The 18,163-nt window shown below is 38.5% G+C and overlaps 1 protein-coding gene across 1 annotated transcript in view; it reads left to right on the forward strand.

Moving 5' to 3' along the window:
- Positions 1-9,326, forward strand: part of shq1 (SHQ1, H/ACA ribonucleoprotein assembly factor) — a 28,786-nt gene extending 19,460 nt beyond the window's left edge. The window contains exon 12 of the mRNA XM_026213203.1: positions 8,509-9,326. Coding sequence (XP_026068988.1) covers positions 8,509-9,127 — 619 coding nt within the window. The 3' untranslated portion in view covers positions 9,128-9,326. The remainder of the gene's footprint in view (positions 1-8,508) is intronic.
- Positions 9,327-18,163: the final 8,837 nt, after the last annotated feature.

Genomic DNA, 18,163 nt, shown 5'->3' on the forward strand with positions numbered 1-18,163 from the left:
GACCTTTTATGAATGGTCGGAATGGTGTTAAGGAACTTGTTCCATATCCTACTATTACTCATCCTCCTGGTGTTCCAAACTTACATGCTGTTGTGTTTTTCTGTGGAACACAAAAAATGAATGAGAATTTTTCCATACTGTGTCAATTATCAAGCATAGGGTTTGTTCTGACAGGTCACATCAGTCAATCTTGCATCAGCTGACTTTCAGCTGATCCACATCTAGCTATAGGAATAGGATGCCTACTTCCTTATATAAGGTCAATTCAGTATTATACAGCAGCTTATTGCTTTGTGCAGGAGCTAATTACCCCCCACCATCCCCAGCTCCTCATTTCATCCACAGTCAGGACTTGGCATTCGATATTCCTCTTTGATCCTGAATTAGGTTGTTACATTAAATTGTAATTTAAAAACATACTTTTAGATTGGTTCTGTTCTGTTAGCCCTAAGGTGTCATTGCTGCTCTTATCCATGGATGGGCAGGGAGTTTTTGCCCAGAACAGAACCATACCGCAAATCGAAACTGTTAATTGTCAGTCATCTTTGACTGTAATGGTCCAGATAGAAATATAGTCGTCACAGACTATCAAGCTTTAAACTTGAGAAAACACCAAAAAACACACCAGTTCTGGTCAATGTAAAATTAAGGTTTTTATTGAATTTGTTATATCGTGGAATTGCATGAGGATGATTAAATAATGATAGATACAAAGGTTCTATCGTGGAATTGCATGAGGATGATTAAATAATGATAGATACAAAGGTTCTATCTTAATCGTATTTTTTTTTTTAATGCAGTATTTTATTTCATTTTACTTCTAGTGGACCCCTGATTGGGAAACAGGAACATTTAACGGAAATGAAAATAGACCAGAAAAATGGCTTCATTTTGTTAGTATCCGGAGGTTTATGTGTTTAAAACAACAGACACGGGGAGACAAATCATTTTTGTGCTAACAAAATATCTGGTATGGAATGATACAACATTTTGCCTACAGACATTGGCTAAGCTTGCAAAACTTCCATACAATGTGAACTTTTGTAGGCTGTTAAAAAAGTCACCTAATAGCAACTCTGCATTCAATTACGGTTAGCGCAGATGAACTTCAGTTACACATTTCAGTGTAGCTTCAATATGTGCCACTGAAGCCAAACTCTGAGATTCAGTGCCAGACTACAGAGACAACTGGCATTTTCTTATCTTTTCTTCCCTCTTCTATCCAGCATTCAGAATCACTCCAGTGAGTCGACTCTTCAGCCAGTTCAGAAAGCAGTTAGATAAGGTGTAACTTACTGTGTTTCACTAAGTGCAATGTTATCTGACAGAGCCTTGCTTTCCTTTTCCCTTTGTGTTCAAACTCCTTAATTGGGTCAGTCGGATTCTGAATGGCAACCATGGTAACCTGTTAAAGGTGAGCTTTAGAGGTTTATCTTTTGACAGGATGAGAAAGTTGCTTTCTCTGACATTGAAAACGACATATTGTCAGAGTACTGACGCTCAGCCAAGTGGTGCCCCGGGCTTGAGGGTGAGGAGGCCTCCAGGGGGGCCACATGGGTCAAGGGTTTTGTAAAGCTTTGTGGTCAGTTGCCCTAGAGTGGACTTTATTGTTGTCAATTAGTGTAAAATCAGGACCGAGTAAAAGAGGTGAGGGACACTGTGTTTTCACTTCTCGCTTCAGTAGCTAAGTGAATTGTGAAATCCCCCTCTAGCATTTAGGGAAATTGGGATTAAAATATTAAGGTTTGGTGTGTGTGTCTGTGTGTGTGTGTGTGTGTGTGTGTTAATTGCATTGTTTAGATTGTTAAGGATAGTGGTCACTTCAGTTTGGATGATTTTGAGTTTGATTGCAATCATTTTGGTTTTGGTCTCTGACATTTCACTAGCTTTCCACACGATTAAAAAAAGTTTACTTCTGAATTGTCAGCTTTGGTGTTGTTTGGGAAAACTGAAAAGAGTAAAGACTGCATGTTGATTATGAAAAAAAGTTAATATTATTGGACTGGACTGACAATTTTGGGACTTGGCATCATGCACAAGTTTTTAGTTACCATAATAATAATTATTATTATAACTGTTATTGTTATTACTACTTTTATTTTTTTACTTCTTTAAGCTTAAAATATTATGTCAAGCATTTCTTTTACATTGTAAGCATACATGGCTTTTCTCTGTAGGGCTTTCTCTTAGACATAGTCTCATAGTCTTGTGTGAACGCTTGAGATACAGAGAGAGAGAGAGGATTGTAGTGTCCCGCTGGTGTGAGGAAAGTGATCCTGGTCTTAGAGCTCACAGATAAGTGGATCATATTCCTTCTCAGTGTGTGGTTAAGCAGCATTTGAAGACTTCGACTTGTACAGTCTGTCTGAGCAGTGACGGTGCTCTCTCCATTTCCAGTTTCCCCCGAATCCTCTCTTCTTGTAATATGTGAAAAGCTGAATGAATCAATGGCACAGTTTTCAAAAATGTATACCTAGAAAACACCATAAGTCACTTTGATAAAAAAAAAAAAAAACTGAAGGAATGTAAATGTAGTAATGATTGGACTGAAATGTTTAACTCGCAGTTTAACCACGAAATGAATAATTTATTTAACTTCAGTCACTTTTAACATGACATTTTATATATTATAATAGACTAATTATCTAACTGAAAAGCCATAGGTACATTTCATCCTTGTGTGTCCTTGATTTGAATATCTCAAGAGCTTTATGTGGACACAGCCCATCTCTCTAGACATAAAGGTCTGAAATATTTTCTCAAGCTGCCTCTAGTGTGTTATTGTTGCGGCAAGCTTGTCCCCACCCCCCCACCCTCCTTTAACCTTGAAAGCCGCCCTTCTCGGTTAATTAAGGCGTACCACAACAGTGCCATCGTAATGACTGAATAGTATACAACATTATCCTTTGCCCCAAAAGGGGCCTTTGTTTCCACCGCAAGCGTGTATTCTCTCACCGCAGAAGTGAAGGAGGAGAGAGAGAGTAAGATACAGAGAAAACAAGCGATCCTCTACAATACTAGCTCAATAATGACTTCCCACAGGGAGAAAACGAATATGGCAAGTGTTTGAAGCGTCGCTGCCACTTCTACGGTACTTCCACCAATCACATTACTCCAGGAAGTGCCTTATAGTTTTATGGACCTTCTTTCTTCTTCAGAGACCACATGGTGCTTTTCTGAGAACTTTCTTTGGCCGGACAGAAATGACCCCAGGGTTCAGTCCAGAATAACACTAAAAATGTGTGCTTTTTATTTGTTATCTGATATTTGATAATATTATAGTTATCTACTTCTGGAGACACTATAGTGACCTGTGGCTTTCCGATATCTGTGCTTGCAGATGTTGTTGCATGTGTTGGTAATAAGAAGCATTTTTTTTTTTTTTTTTTTATTAGTTATTTATTTTTATTTTTATTAATTTATTTTGGGGGAAACAAATGAACATGAATAAAACACACAAACTAAGTTATTTGAAATTTATTCTAACAGAGCGTTAATTGTTTTGGTCAAGCCAATTTATAGATGATTTAATATTAACATAAAACAGCGTAATTATTGAGGTTGATTTGTGTATAATCACATTGTTTTTTACTTTCGTTTTTCGTTGCTTTTTGTTACTTTAGTTTCATTTTATTAACTGTATGTTGGGTCAGATGTATGTGTATGTGCTTCAGTGTGGAAATGCCTGAAAGACATCACAAATTACAAGACGCTATCCCCCAGCACTGAGGCGAATCAACAACTTGCCGCAGACCTGAATGAGTTTTACTGCAGATTTGAAACTCTGTCTCATACCCCACACCCGCTCTGGCCATCTCTCTACACAATCATTAAAAGCTCCATCAACCACCCCCCACCCCAACTCTCCTTCACTTAAGATCAGTGAGGATTATGTGTGTCAGATCTTCAGGAAACAGAAGAGAAGGAAAGCACCAGGCCCAGATTGTGTTTCACCACAAAACCTGTCTGAAAACCTGTAATGACCAGGTGGCTTCTTTTCTGGCCTCCATATTTTCACAGATCTTCAACAGATCACTGGAGTTACAAAATGCTCCACTATCATCCCCATTGCGAAGAAACCCAAAATCACTGGACTTAATGACTACAGACCCATTGCCCTGATATCTATGGTCATGAAGTCATTTGAAAGACTGGTGTTGGCTTATCTGAAGGACATCACTGGACCCCCTGCAGTTTGCTTACCAAGCAAACGAGTCCATGGATGATTCAGTGAACATTGGACTGCATGATATCCTACAATTTTATGGACTTATGCGAGGATCCTGTTTTTGTTGTTTGGCTTTCAATACAATCATCCTAGCACTCCCCCAGACCAAACTAACTTACCACTATTTTACTAGCTCTATCTGTCAATGGATCACCAGCTTTCAAACAGATAGGCAACAGCTAGTGAGACTGGGAAAATTAATGTCAAACAGCCGCACCATCAGCACTGGTGCCCCCCAGGGATGTGTTCTCTCCCCACTACTCTTCCCCTTCTACACCAGGGGTGTCAAACTTATTAAAGGTTGAGGGCCAGAACTGAGAAAATTTCACCTTGTGCGGGCTGTATTACCTTTTATTAAACCCTAGTTTGCTCGCAATTAAATTAAAATTAACCATACAAACAAACAAAAATATAGCAAAACGTTTTTTTTTTTTAAGATGATGCTAGGTTATTTTAGGGGTGTACAATATTGACACAAAATGTTCGTATATATAGTGTGTTTTGAGAGATAGCACCTTGGTTGGTTTAAGCCTTTCATGGACAAATATAGACACTAAGCCTCAAGTAGGTTAGAGTAAGTAAGTAGGCAAGTTTCCGTCGTCGTGAGTGATCCATTGACTCATTCATTCAAAACTCAAGATTTGTTTAGAAATGAAGCTATTGATTGTCTTTATGAATGGGCAACAGAATCATTGACTCAAATAATTTGTTCAAAAACAATAAATGCACTCATTAAGCATAGTGCTGCTCAGAGATGCACAATTGGTCTGTCTTCTGCTTTGTTAAAAATGTTTTCTTGCCGAAACATAGACAGACAGCATTGTGACTAATATAATACACTTAACATTAGCGTCTTTTTTGTTGAGCTGTTGTATAAAATCTGTTAATTTGAAATCGCACTGACATTCAAGAAAGCAACACTCTTGTTATAGTTAGACATTGCTTAAAACTCATGACATAAATATTAAAAATATAATTTCTTACAGGGCATATCTGCACTCAAATCTTAAATTATATTGTAATCTGATAGTCTTCATCCGGCACTGAAAAAAACTCTTATGTGTTTGTTTATTTTTTGCAAAATTACAAAATGTGAGTTAGCACATCATTAAAACAACAGTTAGGATATTAGTACACGATAAATATCACACACTTCTTGCTCCTTTACTTTCTCCATGCGAAGCTGTCAAGTGGTTTAATATTGCACACCTTTACCACACCCATGAATTGTGATTAAACATACCTGTCGGAGTTAAGATTCCAAAACCTTTCTTTCCATTTCTCCTTAAATAACCTGTCCACCCTTCCAGGTCAAATCTCTTCTTATGGACATATTTAAAATCACCAGAAATTGCCACACAAGCATCAGTTACAACACTGCTATAATCATATCCTCCTGCTGCTCAAGATTCTGACAACGCTTTAAAATGCTCATGTTACTGTACGTGTCTAAATTCCGGAGGCTAATATCAACGTAAATAAATTAGCAATTTGTTCTGCTTTAAATTTAAAATGAAATCTTGTAGCGAATACGCTTTATTTAATTTTCAAAATTGTTTTATTTTATATTATTGTTTAAATCATCCTGCAGGCCAGATTGGACACCTGCGGGCCATATGTTTGACACTCCTGCTCTACACTAATGACTGCACCTCTACTGACCCCTATGTTAAACTCCTGAAGTTTGCAGACAACACAAGTCAACACAGTCATCAGCCTCATCCAGAAGCGAGGTAGAGCAGCTGGCTGTCTGGTGCAGTCTTAACAACCTGGAGCTGAATCACATTGACTCCTTTGTTAAAAAGCCCAACAGAGATTGTACTTCTTTCACCAGCTGAGGAAGTTCATCCTGCCACAGGAGCTGCTCACACAGTTCTAATCAGCTGTCATTGTGTCTGTCCTGTGCACTTCAATAACTGTTGGTGCTCCCCTGCCCACCCTATAAGAACTGTATATATCCAGAGTGAGGAAAAGGGCTCTGAAAATTACTCTGGATCCCTCACATCCAAGCCATCTCCTTTTTGAACATTTATTGTCTGACCAGCGCTACAAAGCACCGAAGACGAGGACTGCCAGGCATAAAAAAGTTTCTTCCCTTAGACAATCTACCTCATGAACAGTTAAATGTTCTCCCCTCTTAATAGTACCCTATATCTTATTCCGTTCTTTGTCAATTCTATTCTACTTTATATTTATAATTCTGATTCTGTTTCCGAGTAGAAGTAGCAGAATTATGTTATGATCCAGACATCTAATATGCTATTTTGCTGTTCAAGAAGCATTTCTTTTCAAAGTAGAAAACAGTTGTGCTGCTCAATATTTTTGTGGAAACCATGGCAAAGGATTGTTCCGCATTCTTTGATGGAGAAAAAGTTCAAAAATAACAGTCATTTATCTTGTAAAGTCTCTGAAAAGTTTCCAACTGGTTGTGCGTCTCCATCTAACCATGACTTTTCCTCGATATATCAAAGACCACCTCTTTATCTCAGATAAGCACTTTCTGAAGGCACCACTCATACTTGTGACTAAAGCGTTGTGTGCACAGTATCCTCCTGAGACAGTAATGCTGCTCTCCTGCTAGGAATCCCTGTCCGCCGGCAGTCCGGGACATCATTAGGCCTGCACGGTGATAACAAGGCATCTTGGTTCTCTGCGGTGGGTTAATTGAAGCACAGAGTATGGCAACGCACGTCAATAGAGATGGGGCTGGCTCAGACTTGCATGCTTTATCCTTTTTGTGAATGACCGTGACCTCGAAACTGTCAGGAAGCATGACCCCCTGTTCCCTCGCTAATCTCCATGGTGATGAAGGGTTTAAGCAGCGAGCGACTCTGAATAGTGTCCACTTGAGTTTTGGCAGCACCCGGTCGCATTTGCTACATGAATAATGTATGCCTCGAGGCCCTTTATAGTAATGGAATCTTTGCATCGAGTGTATTGTTACAATATTTTTTTTTCCTGGTGAATGCTTTGTCAGGTTGCTTTCCATATTGCTTATCCCCAGGGGAACTATGTGACGGCATGCAGTATTAGTGAAACGTAGAATAACGTATTAATTTTAGTGTTCAGACATAATATTGCACGCATTACATATTTTGACCATGATTAGCACAAGATCAGTCCAACTTAGTAAAAAAACCAATAATACATAAAAAAAATCTGTTATCCTAATTTTCAGCAGTGACTTCTACTGAACTAATGTTACATCACCTAATTTATAATCATGAGCCATGATTATTCCCCACTTTTCAGATCATTTCTGTGCCCTTGTTAAAACTTTGCATGTAGATACAGTTACTGGCTAAGTACATATGTGTTTAGTCTCTCTGGTTAATGTTTATATCACTCTAAATATGTGCTCGTAAAGTGTCTGTTGTAAAATGAGTCCTCCACTAGCTGATAAGCATGCGCTGAAGTCCTCGAATTCTTCCTACAGTAGCCATGGAGACAACTGTAATGTGAACTGAATTCTAATGTTCACATTTCACTCAACTGCCAAACCTACTTTTTTTGGATCACAAAAACATGTTGCCTATAAATGAATCATTTAAGGATTTGTTCGGCAAGAAATGTAGATTCTATCACCTTCATGTCTTTTTAAAGATGTGGTTTTCATTCTTCAATTGAATGCTATCTCTTACTAACCCCAAACTTTTGAATGGTATTGTAGATCTTTAACAGAATGTCAATGCTGCTCCTTTAATATGCAATGTAAGGAAATGGTGAGCTATTGAGCTCTAAAAATGACAGAAAGCATAATAAATGTGGCCTGTGCACTTTTGAAGTTATTTGAATGTAAGTCAGTACTAATGAGTTTTGAGAATTAAGAATTGAGGAGGGCAAGCTTTTCTGTAGAAAATGACTTAAAATTCCGTCCTTGGACAATAGTTATGACTTCAGAAGGCTTGACAGCACACAAGTCACATTAAACATGTTTAATAATACTTATGGTACACAGTGAATATTAGTACCTTAGAGTAGTAATTTGTTCCCTTAAAGTAGTTTTATGAACCTTTCATGGGTAAATAAGATCCACAGTTGTCCCTTTAAGCGTACTTTGAGCCCCAGTGACAAGCTGTTGTAGCCATAAAGGTGCATTTTTTTTTTTCAAGAATGTGGGATATTCTGATGGTTATCTTGGTTTGTGAAAAACCGAAAAACACAAGAATGAGTATGTGATATGGACATATGTGGACATAGATGCAGAAGTCGAGTCACAAATATCTTTTTATTTAATAAGCTCAACTGAACGTTGTTGTTTTTTTGTTTTCTCCCACCAGGTCCAAGCATGTGCTAGATCTGGCTGAATCCCTACATAATGCCAAACTGCAGAAGAACCATCTAGACCTGGAGCTGGAGATACTCGAACAAGCTGCTGAACTTGCGATGAAGGAGGAAGCAGATGAAGAAGAAGAAGAGGAGGAGGAGGAGGACTCAAGCAGTGGTAGTGACTCGGAGGATGAGGAAGAGAGTGAGGAAGAGCAGCCTGAAATAACACACCCTGAAGAAAAGATGGAAAATAACCAAACGGGACTCAGAACTCTTGAAACTGTAGTTGAGCTCCAGCGTGAAGGTGGAGAGTCGCGAGAGCCCAGACAGTTGATTGAGGAGTTGGGAGAGAGGCTGGAGGCGGGGCTGACGATTCGGGAGGATGTGCCTCGGGAGAGACCCTCTATTAGCAGCAGTAACACGGAGGGAGAGGGAGAGAGAAAGAGCGAGGGAGACTATAACCATCAGCGTACAGCTGAGACTGTAAGAGACGACACGAAAGCAGCAGCCAGTAGAGAGCTACTTGATGTGTGCCTTCAGAGGAATCCACTGCGTATCATAAGCAATGATGAACTGGACAGTGACGATGATGGAAACCTACTTCTAACAGTGGGAAAAGAAGGACCTTAGTGGGAACGTTGTTGCTTGGGTATCGCGATTCCTTCACACTAAGACTAATGGATGTATCCTTGAATCTGTCAAAATTAATTTGTGCTTTTTCATGGATTTATGTTGTGAGAAATTACAGTTTTATATGTGCCGTTGTCATAAATGCTTGTTTCACAGTGCCACTGCTGTTGAAAATAAATGCCTTTTTTGTTTCTTTGTACATTTGTCATTATGGGTAGCTTCATATTAAACTTTTTCTTCTTTTTTTGCATAACACATTTTTACTAACATTTTATTTGTGTTTAACAGTTGCAAATAATATCAGTATATACTTTTTATTATATACAGAATTATTTTTAAAGTATATACCTTTTATCTGTCGAAAAATGCGTATAAAACAACATTTTGAAAAAAAAATAGTGCATCCCTTTTGCACTACTTAAAGGCTTCCTCAGTAAAACAGCACATCAGCAAATTTTGTTTAAATACCACAGTGTTGTCTTTAAAGAAATACCCATTCAAGTCAAATGTCTCCGTTCCTGTGGCACTTCAGAGAGATTTTGGGGTTCTTTATCTGTATGAACTGATCTTTTGCAATGAGTTTTCTGCAGTGTGAGATGCTGCTGTTATTTACATGCATCCTGTTGCGGTGAAGCATGATCCCTCGCGTGTCAGTCCTCCACTCTGATGAGTGTGAGATTAGCATGTTTGGGTTGCACATTGTCATTTCCTTGGAAGTAAAGGAGTAGGAGGTGGTCGTTTGACGATAGCAGAAAAAGTGGGGGTGGGGGTTTATCAACAGGAAATGTTAGTTACAGCCCTGTCTTGAGAAAAAAATTGTTAGCATTCTGCTAGCACGATAACTAAAGACATGTATTGTTAGGTGACCTTTTTTTTATTTATTTTTTATTATTATTTTTAGTTCCCATTAATTTTGTTCTGATAAAAATGCTCATTTTTAGCCTTATTTGTAATAAGAAGTTCTTAAACGTAATTTTATAATGTTTAGAGGGTTTTTGTTTTGGCTTTAGATTATTATATGTTATCCCAGTCCACATTCGCAGGGCAGAACAGCCTCACTTGTATCAGTTTTGAGTGCTGTTGACTGATTTGATTGATCTGTGCTGAATAGATGAGTCTTATGAAAACCGTTTTGCGGAGTATTGCGGAGAGGCGAGAAAACAAACAGTGAAGCAGTTGTCAGGCAGATAGATGGCCAACTGTGTAATGTTCAAGTGGAAATTGAGGAGATAAGGTTGTAAGATTCCACCTCCACCCTTTCAGAAAACAGACCGCGTTTAACTGACTGCAATCAGCAAACACACCTCACTGTAAAATAAAGCAATAGCTGTTGGTAACTTACCGTCTCGATTCTTGTTTTCATGTTTACTTATTCCCAAAGGCTTATGTTTAGGGATAAAACAATTTATTAAAATCGTAAGTATTTGTATGAAATTGTCAAATAGTAAAATAGTAAGATAGTTTGAGATTGGGTTGCAACAACTTCGAATGCGGTTACAATTTCACATTAATCATGCAAAGCCATTAAGAAAAGAGCTTTTCTAAAACTGTACCAATTGTTTATTTCAAGTAGTGCCATTTTAAATTTTTGTCCCTCTCTATTAACTTTCTGCTGAGAAATATGTCTGAGTATGGAAGTAGAATACGCTGTGAATACCATTTCACGTTAACTTCGTCATTGACAGTCTATTAGCTGTTCAAGTGAGGAGCAGCTTGGACGAAATGCTGTTTTAGGCCATGTGTTCCTGTTGGCTGTCTTCCCTGTTCACTCTCCGACTGAGTCTGTCTGATACCTTGGAGACAGACACTGTCTCTGTCTGTAACTAGAGCTTTTTATTTCTGTCCGTCTCCCCATCGCTCGATCTCTCTTACTCTTCACAGTTCTTCTTTATGTATTTTCTCTTTACCTATTGCAGTGTGTTAAGGATGGATGACGTTGTTAAAGTAGCTCCCTCCAAGTGGGGCCAACCGGGCTCTCCAGCAGCACCTTGGGAGCCTAATCATTTGTCCGACCTCTATCAAACCCTCCTCCTTCATCCCTCCAGCTTTTATTCTCACTTCATTGCTCATAGCTTGTGTAGCCGCCTCTCCCCTGTGGGGTCCACCATTGATTAAGTGACACTCTGTTGAATCGCCGTTTTTCATGGTAAAGAGGTGCGTATATTTCCCATTATGATGCCAGCCCCTGAGAACCAAACTGATGCTTCACACCATTTGTTGTCTTGAGTGTTTTCCAGCCAAGTTTTTAATAGGTTTCACTTGCAGCTAAAGGGACATTTGTGCCTCTTAAATGTATTCAGCTTACAAAACTGGATGAATGCGGTCGTGTTTCAGGAGGCTTTTTTTCCTCCGTCCTCTGCAGTGTACGGTAATTACGAACAGCTCTGACACTCTGCTGTGAACTCCTCATCTCATCTACTCTTTTAACTGTTGTTTGCGAGTATTGTCAGGGGGAAGCTCATAACAGTGAGTGACAAAATTAGCTTTGCTAGGATCTTGCAGCTCAAATCAAACTTTTAACCGCTCGTAAATGAACAACGTACTTAAGCCCCTTTCACAATGCAGTTCCGGAAAATACATGGGAAATTTCCCGGGTCACTAGATTTTGGTTCATTTACACTGCTAGTGATTTTCCAGAATATGTGCATGCGTTCAAACACAACCTGTAAAAGTCTTGTTATCACACCAGGATGACGTGAAATGTTTGTGTGCAAGTTGTAATGCAGGTAAAGATGATTCTCTCCGGCCAATCCGTGATCAGCAGGGTTTATATGTCACATTTGGGAAATGGTACGGTTCACTTGGAACCTCAACCAAGGTGGTACTACAAAAAGTACCAGGTACTGTATCCAGTGGGAAACCCCACCCCAAATGAACCGTATTGAGCTGTACCGTGCAGTGGAAAAGGGGCAAAAGTATTTTGGTGCAATGTTCCAGAATGTGCACACTTAGACCATTAAGAGAACCCAATACCATGCCACTTCAGAATTTTTTAATAAATAGAATTGATTGTAAATAAGAACTGGTTCTTGGGTATCAACCCTACTTTTAATAATGTAATGTAATGTAGCTTACATATAAGTACACATTAAAACTGGATAGGAGAACATATTGTAACCCTGTTAATATTTCCTACTTTGCCATTAAAGGTGAGATTTGGTGCTGTCTGGTGAAATCTGTGTGACGCATTGCATCAAACGGTCCTGACCCGCACTGGGATTACTACTGACAGAACAAGGACAATGTGTTCACCTCCATGCACAGGATCCCCCTGTGTGCCATACTAATAGAATACTCAATCTCTTTTCCTTTTAAGTGGTGCAATTCCGGTACTTGAGCACATGAATAACCCTAAAGGAGAAATGAATCTCTTTCTCTCTAGGGCCTGGCTCTTCTCCAATGACCATGCAAGTAAGGTTTCTTTTGTGCCATGTCTCCCTTTCTGTCTCTCTCTGATTGTCTGTTTAATCTTTGTCTCCTCATTTGTCAATCTTAGAGTTGTAATAAACCTTTATTTGTTACTTCAGTAGAGAAAGAGCAAATCCTCTTGTCTGTACTTAGTTGCAAGTAAAAGTCCTTGTGATGTCTCATGTTCTGGATGCTTTCGCACTCATTCACATGACAACTAGAGTGAAAAGTGTAAAGCAACCAAGCTGTAGAGAGCTACACAGGCCCACGGAGAGTGCTTGCATCAACAGTTCCCACATGCAGAGCTTCCGGATGCACTCTAATTGGAGTTAGCAGCATCCGTTAAATCGCTCCTTTTAAATTGAGAAATTAAAGTAGTACGTGCCTGAGGGTGTGTGTTAAATGACTTCTTGCTCGCAGCAGACATTTGCTATCAGCCTACCTAATGGAAACGATTACCCCTGCCTATCTAACAAGGTGATGTTTGGTACACTAGTGCATGTTAGAGAGAGAGTGAGTGTCTTTAAGGCTTTGTCCCATCATTAGCTCTCAGATTGCAAAGGCACTTTACGCTGTGCAGAATCTCACACTGTATAGCTTTACTCCCAAGGCTACGGTAACAATTAGCCGAGGTGTCAAGTTCAAGTAGCTTGACTGTAATGTGAATAAACTGCCTTTGTTTGCTCCATTGAAGGTATTTCCAGGCTAAAAGAAGATGGCTTTTTTTTACTGGCTTTTTTCATGCCAGAGGCTATTTTCTTAGATTCATTCAACTTTTCAAGACCGCCATGTTTATGTAAAAGCTTCACAAGTCAGCGTAGGAAAGTGTCGTTTTCTAAATTCAGTCTGAAAGTTTCTGAACCACACCATAAATCTTGACTTTGAAGCATGGCTGCTTTGAGAAAAGGCGCAGTTCCTTATTTGTTTTCCATTTGAATCAAAAATCAGAGTATTAATGTTTTAGCGCAAGTTGCTGTTGGAAGGGAGAAGCTCTGCTGGAAGAGATGGGAAATTGGAAGCCACAGAGGCAGCAAGCCAACCTGTCGAAGTACTTCTCTCCATTCCTCCTGCTCTCTTGCCATAAGTTGAGGTAACTCTGGGGGAGTTGTGCATCCCTCATTAAGTAAGTTTATAGGTTTTTACTTCTGAACCACATTTGTCTTCAGTCCATGAGCACGGGGATACGTTTGCATGGCTGTAGGGCTGTCAATCATTTAAAAAAAATATCAAATGACTTGTATTAACATGCTGTTCAAAAGTTTGGGGTCAGTAAGGTTTTATTATTATTATTATTATTTTCACATGTGCTGCATTAACTTAGTCAAAAATATAGTACAAACAGTAAAATTGTGTTATAACTTGTGTAATTAACTTTCACCAGTTATTACTCCAATCTTCATTCATTTTTTCAGGGAAGCTTAAAATGGCATTTTTATAACAATCAAGACCTGTCCGTTTTTGATCAATTATTTATTTCTATAAAAAAAATTTAAAACACTTACTGAACCCCAGTGCTTTAAACTGATAAAAACTATGTACACAATTTATTCTGTAGCTTACAATACTCAAATGGTAGGAAAATCACTTACGAAATGTAATATATATATATGTAATATATATATATATAAACTCATCACACTAAATTAACTTTTTAAATGGGGTCTGCACATGAACTATAGTGTAACCACTTCACAGTTTCAAACTTTTCCACAAGGCAGAGTTGTGCACTAACAGTGCCTTACAGTGAGACAAGCCAACCTATCAGCTAAGTAAAAACATATATACAAAAAAAAAAACACTTGCTTTCCCCCCTTTGTCCTAAACAAAGCATACTGCAAAACTGGATTGGATTGTTTAGAAGAGAGCTGAACTGGGTGATGAACCTGAATCATCAATGAACTGACTTTAGCTGGAAAAAATGACTTTGTTATTGTCTTCTTGTATTATTGACAAGCTGTTTTCCTGTTTGACACTGTAAAGCTGCTTTCACACAACCAGTTTTCTATAAAGAGCTATACAAATAAAGGTGACTTGACCTGACTTGAAAAACAGTTAAAGGCCACCTCAGCTGCCTTCGCACTTCATTCTCTGAGCTCACAGCTTTTCAGGGAATGTTGTTTAATTAGCTTTCCACCTAGTTTTGATTGTTTGAAGTCTAGCTGTTGACTTTATAACCTCTTGTTACCTCGTGCATTGCTTAGCATTGATAGAGCCTGGTATCCATTCACTCCATCCACTGCCTTGTTGTCTGTTCGTAGTTTGCAAGATTGTGGGCCTGTCACATGCTTGGCTTTGTGTCTTTTCTCTCATTCCACTCACACACACACACACACAGAGAGCGGCCCAGTGCCCCCGGGGATATGGTGTAGAGAGACAGATCTCCTTACATGTGCTGAATGTGTTAGCTTGTCACCCCCTAGACTGGCCTCTGTGACTCCTTTAGCACAGCTCTCACTGCTTGAGTGGTGTAAATTACATCTGCACACTGCGCACACACACACCCACACACACAAGAATGATGGTAGTAATATGCAGAAACGGGAAGTGGCGGGCCAACCAACACAAAACATGGTAGCACTGTTGCAAAAACTTAGTAAGATGCCTTGCTGTCTTTATAGAATGCTACATTAAAATAACTAACTAATAAGTGCATTACTAATATGTGACTAATTTGGTACACTCTACTTTTGTTGTGTATTTATTTATTTATAAGGACAAGGCCCAGAGATGCAAATTAGTGCTGTGCTATACTCTCTTATGTTATTTTGTTTAGATACTGTCCCTATTGAAATAAATAAAGAGAATATAATTTTTATATTTTGCTAATCTACATTGCTGTTCAAATGTTTGGGGTTTGTTTGTGTTTTAGTAAAGATGTATTAAATTGATCAAATGTGACAGATGTTTAATTGCAAAGAGCATAAGAGTTTTTTTAGAAGCATCACAATTTTTTTTCCATACTGACCTTGTTGCACTGCATTCTGAGATTGCCTATTTAGTGAAGAATATATGCATTACTGCATAAATATGGCCAAATTGCTGCATCTTAGAAGGAAGCAATACGTTGCTCTTGAGACAGACCTCACATTAGAAGCTTGCTTACTAGACCTTGAGATGCTACATTTTGAAAGTCAAATCCATCAATCATATCACACTTTCATGTGAAGCTAACAAAAAGATTGTACATTTCTAAGTTCAAACATATTCTGTCAATGTCACACTCACTCTCACACACACACACACAATGAGGGGGATGTGTGAAGGGCTGCTTCAGGAGGTCTCATCAACTCGGCACATCATTAGAATGTGTCACCCTGCTGCTGTCTAGGTCTCTCTCTCTTCTCTCTCTCTCTCTCAAGGATTCTTGGGATTGTCAAGGTCTTCCCTCGTCATGTCAGTGCCACCAGAACTGTGTTGTTGGAAATGAGACACTGCAACTCCAACCACAGTTGGAGTCAAAAGCCAGAACTAGCACAAACTAGATTCCATAAACAACGGACTGATACTTCAATTACATTGAGGCACACTGATGTTCAAAAGTTTGGGGTCAGGTTATTATTTTTAAAGAAATGTATACTTTTATTCAGCATGTGATGCATTAAGCTGATCAAAAATAATAGTAAAGATGTTACAAAAGTTGAAGAAAAATTCGGCTTTGCCATAATAGGATTAAATAACATTTCAGCATGTATTAAAATTTTAATACTTTTAGATAACATTGCAGTTTTTGCTGTATTTTAAACAAATAAATGCAGCCTTGGTCAGCATAAGAGACTTCTTGCATTTTGTGTTTCATTCTTGTGGAATGAGTAACTTAGTACTTAGAAGTCAAACCCTGGAAAGTGTCTCAAGTGAGATAAGATGCTAATTTACTTCAGTGGAAGTTGTTGGTATTGGCTGCCCTGCTCCTTCTTATGTAATCTCTGAATGGACTATTACAGAGTCCATTACACTCTCAAAGTGATTGCTGACTTTTGAACCTTTGGTGATTACTTCACCATGCAAACCTTCATATAGAGCTGGAACCCTGTTTGTTCATTATTCAGTGATTGTTGTCTTTAGGACTGCGCAGGAGAAATGAAACCGTTATGTAAAATGAATGTAAAAATAAACTAGCTGCACCCTCCCATTCCCATAGATAAGAGAAATGTGCGAAAGAATTTGGAATTGTTTAACACTGAGGTTAAAAGGATAGTTCATCTAAATATAAAGATACAGTCATCATTTACTCGCCCTCGAAGTGTTCCAAACCCATATGAGTTTATTTCTTCTATTGAACACGCACACACACACACACACAAATATAATATTTTGAAGAATTTGGGTAACCAAACTATTAACATCCACAGTATAGAAATACATATACCATGGAAGTCAATGGCTATCATTAATTCCAACGGAAGATTTATTTATTTGGTTGTTGTTGATATCTGAATGTCTTTCATATTGTTACTTGATATAAACAATGTTGTATGGAAACATTACACTCTATTGTACTCTGACTTGACAGGACCTATAACTGAGGCGAAAGGGTGTCTATTTCTTTCTAATCTATCCCATCCATAAGTGTGTGCAACCTTAACCTAATCGAATCTGTTTCTGACACCGGATCAATAAACCGCCCACCCAAGTGCAATTCATCTGCTGTGGTCGGCCATGGACTTGTTCTTAGCTTCAGCACAAACCTCACCCACCGCACATCTGTATGGCATTAGCAACGCTGAGAGATTTACAAGCGCTTTGTGAATCCTGCAAATGCAAAGCGTCCTGCGCTAACCCCAGCTGGGCAAGAAACACCTTCATATAGGAAATCACATTCGGGATTCTATCATATTGGAGCAACGATTGAATGTGGTTCACATGGCACATATCTTAGATGGATTCTTCCTCAGCTAGTAAGTGTTTCAATCCATGACTTTTTTTGACTAAAAGATAATCAAATGCCTGATTTTCTACTGACCACATTTAGCTTCAGTCTTCATCTATATTTAAGTCAGATCTGAATTATTGTTTCTGTAGACCAGTCGCTGTAAAAAATACAAATAAAAAGTCAAAGCTGTCCAAATGTACTTTATTACTTTTCACTATTGCTGCCAGTCAGTGCCTCTAACAAGCTGCGGAGTGATGGCATTGGCATTGGCATGAATTAATGATAATTGTAGGTAAAGATTGTTTACAGGTTTGTTACAAGGTTTTTGTAAGAGGAGTGGTTCACCCAAAAAGGAAATGTAGATGGGTTTGTTTCTTCATCAGACTAGATTTGGAGAAATTTAGCATTAGATCACTTGCTCACCAATGGAATCATCTGCAGTTGAATGGGTGCCGTCAACTGATATATATATATATATATATATATATCAACAATCCATAAGTCAGCCCCACGCCTCTAGTCCATCAATAAAATTATGTGAAGTGAAAAGAGGCATGCTTGTCATGAAATAAATCCATCATTAAAGCACTTTAACTTCATACCTTCATTTGTGGCTGAAATACGAGTCCATAATCTTCAAGAAGTTCAATTCCTGTTGTCTTCCCACATTAAGATACATCTAACATATATGTTTAAAACTGATTTCAACTTCTTGCTTGTAAATGATGCTTGATTTGTTCATATTTGTCTCCTGATCG

The sequence above is a fragment of the Carassius auratus genome, chromosome 31 (assembly GCF_003368295.1).
Source record: "Carassius auratus strain Wakin chromosome 31, ASM336829v1, whole genome shotgun sequence".
NCBI lineage: Eukaryota > Metazoa > Chordata > Actinopteri > Cypriniformes > Cyprinidae > Carassius > Carassius auratus.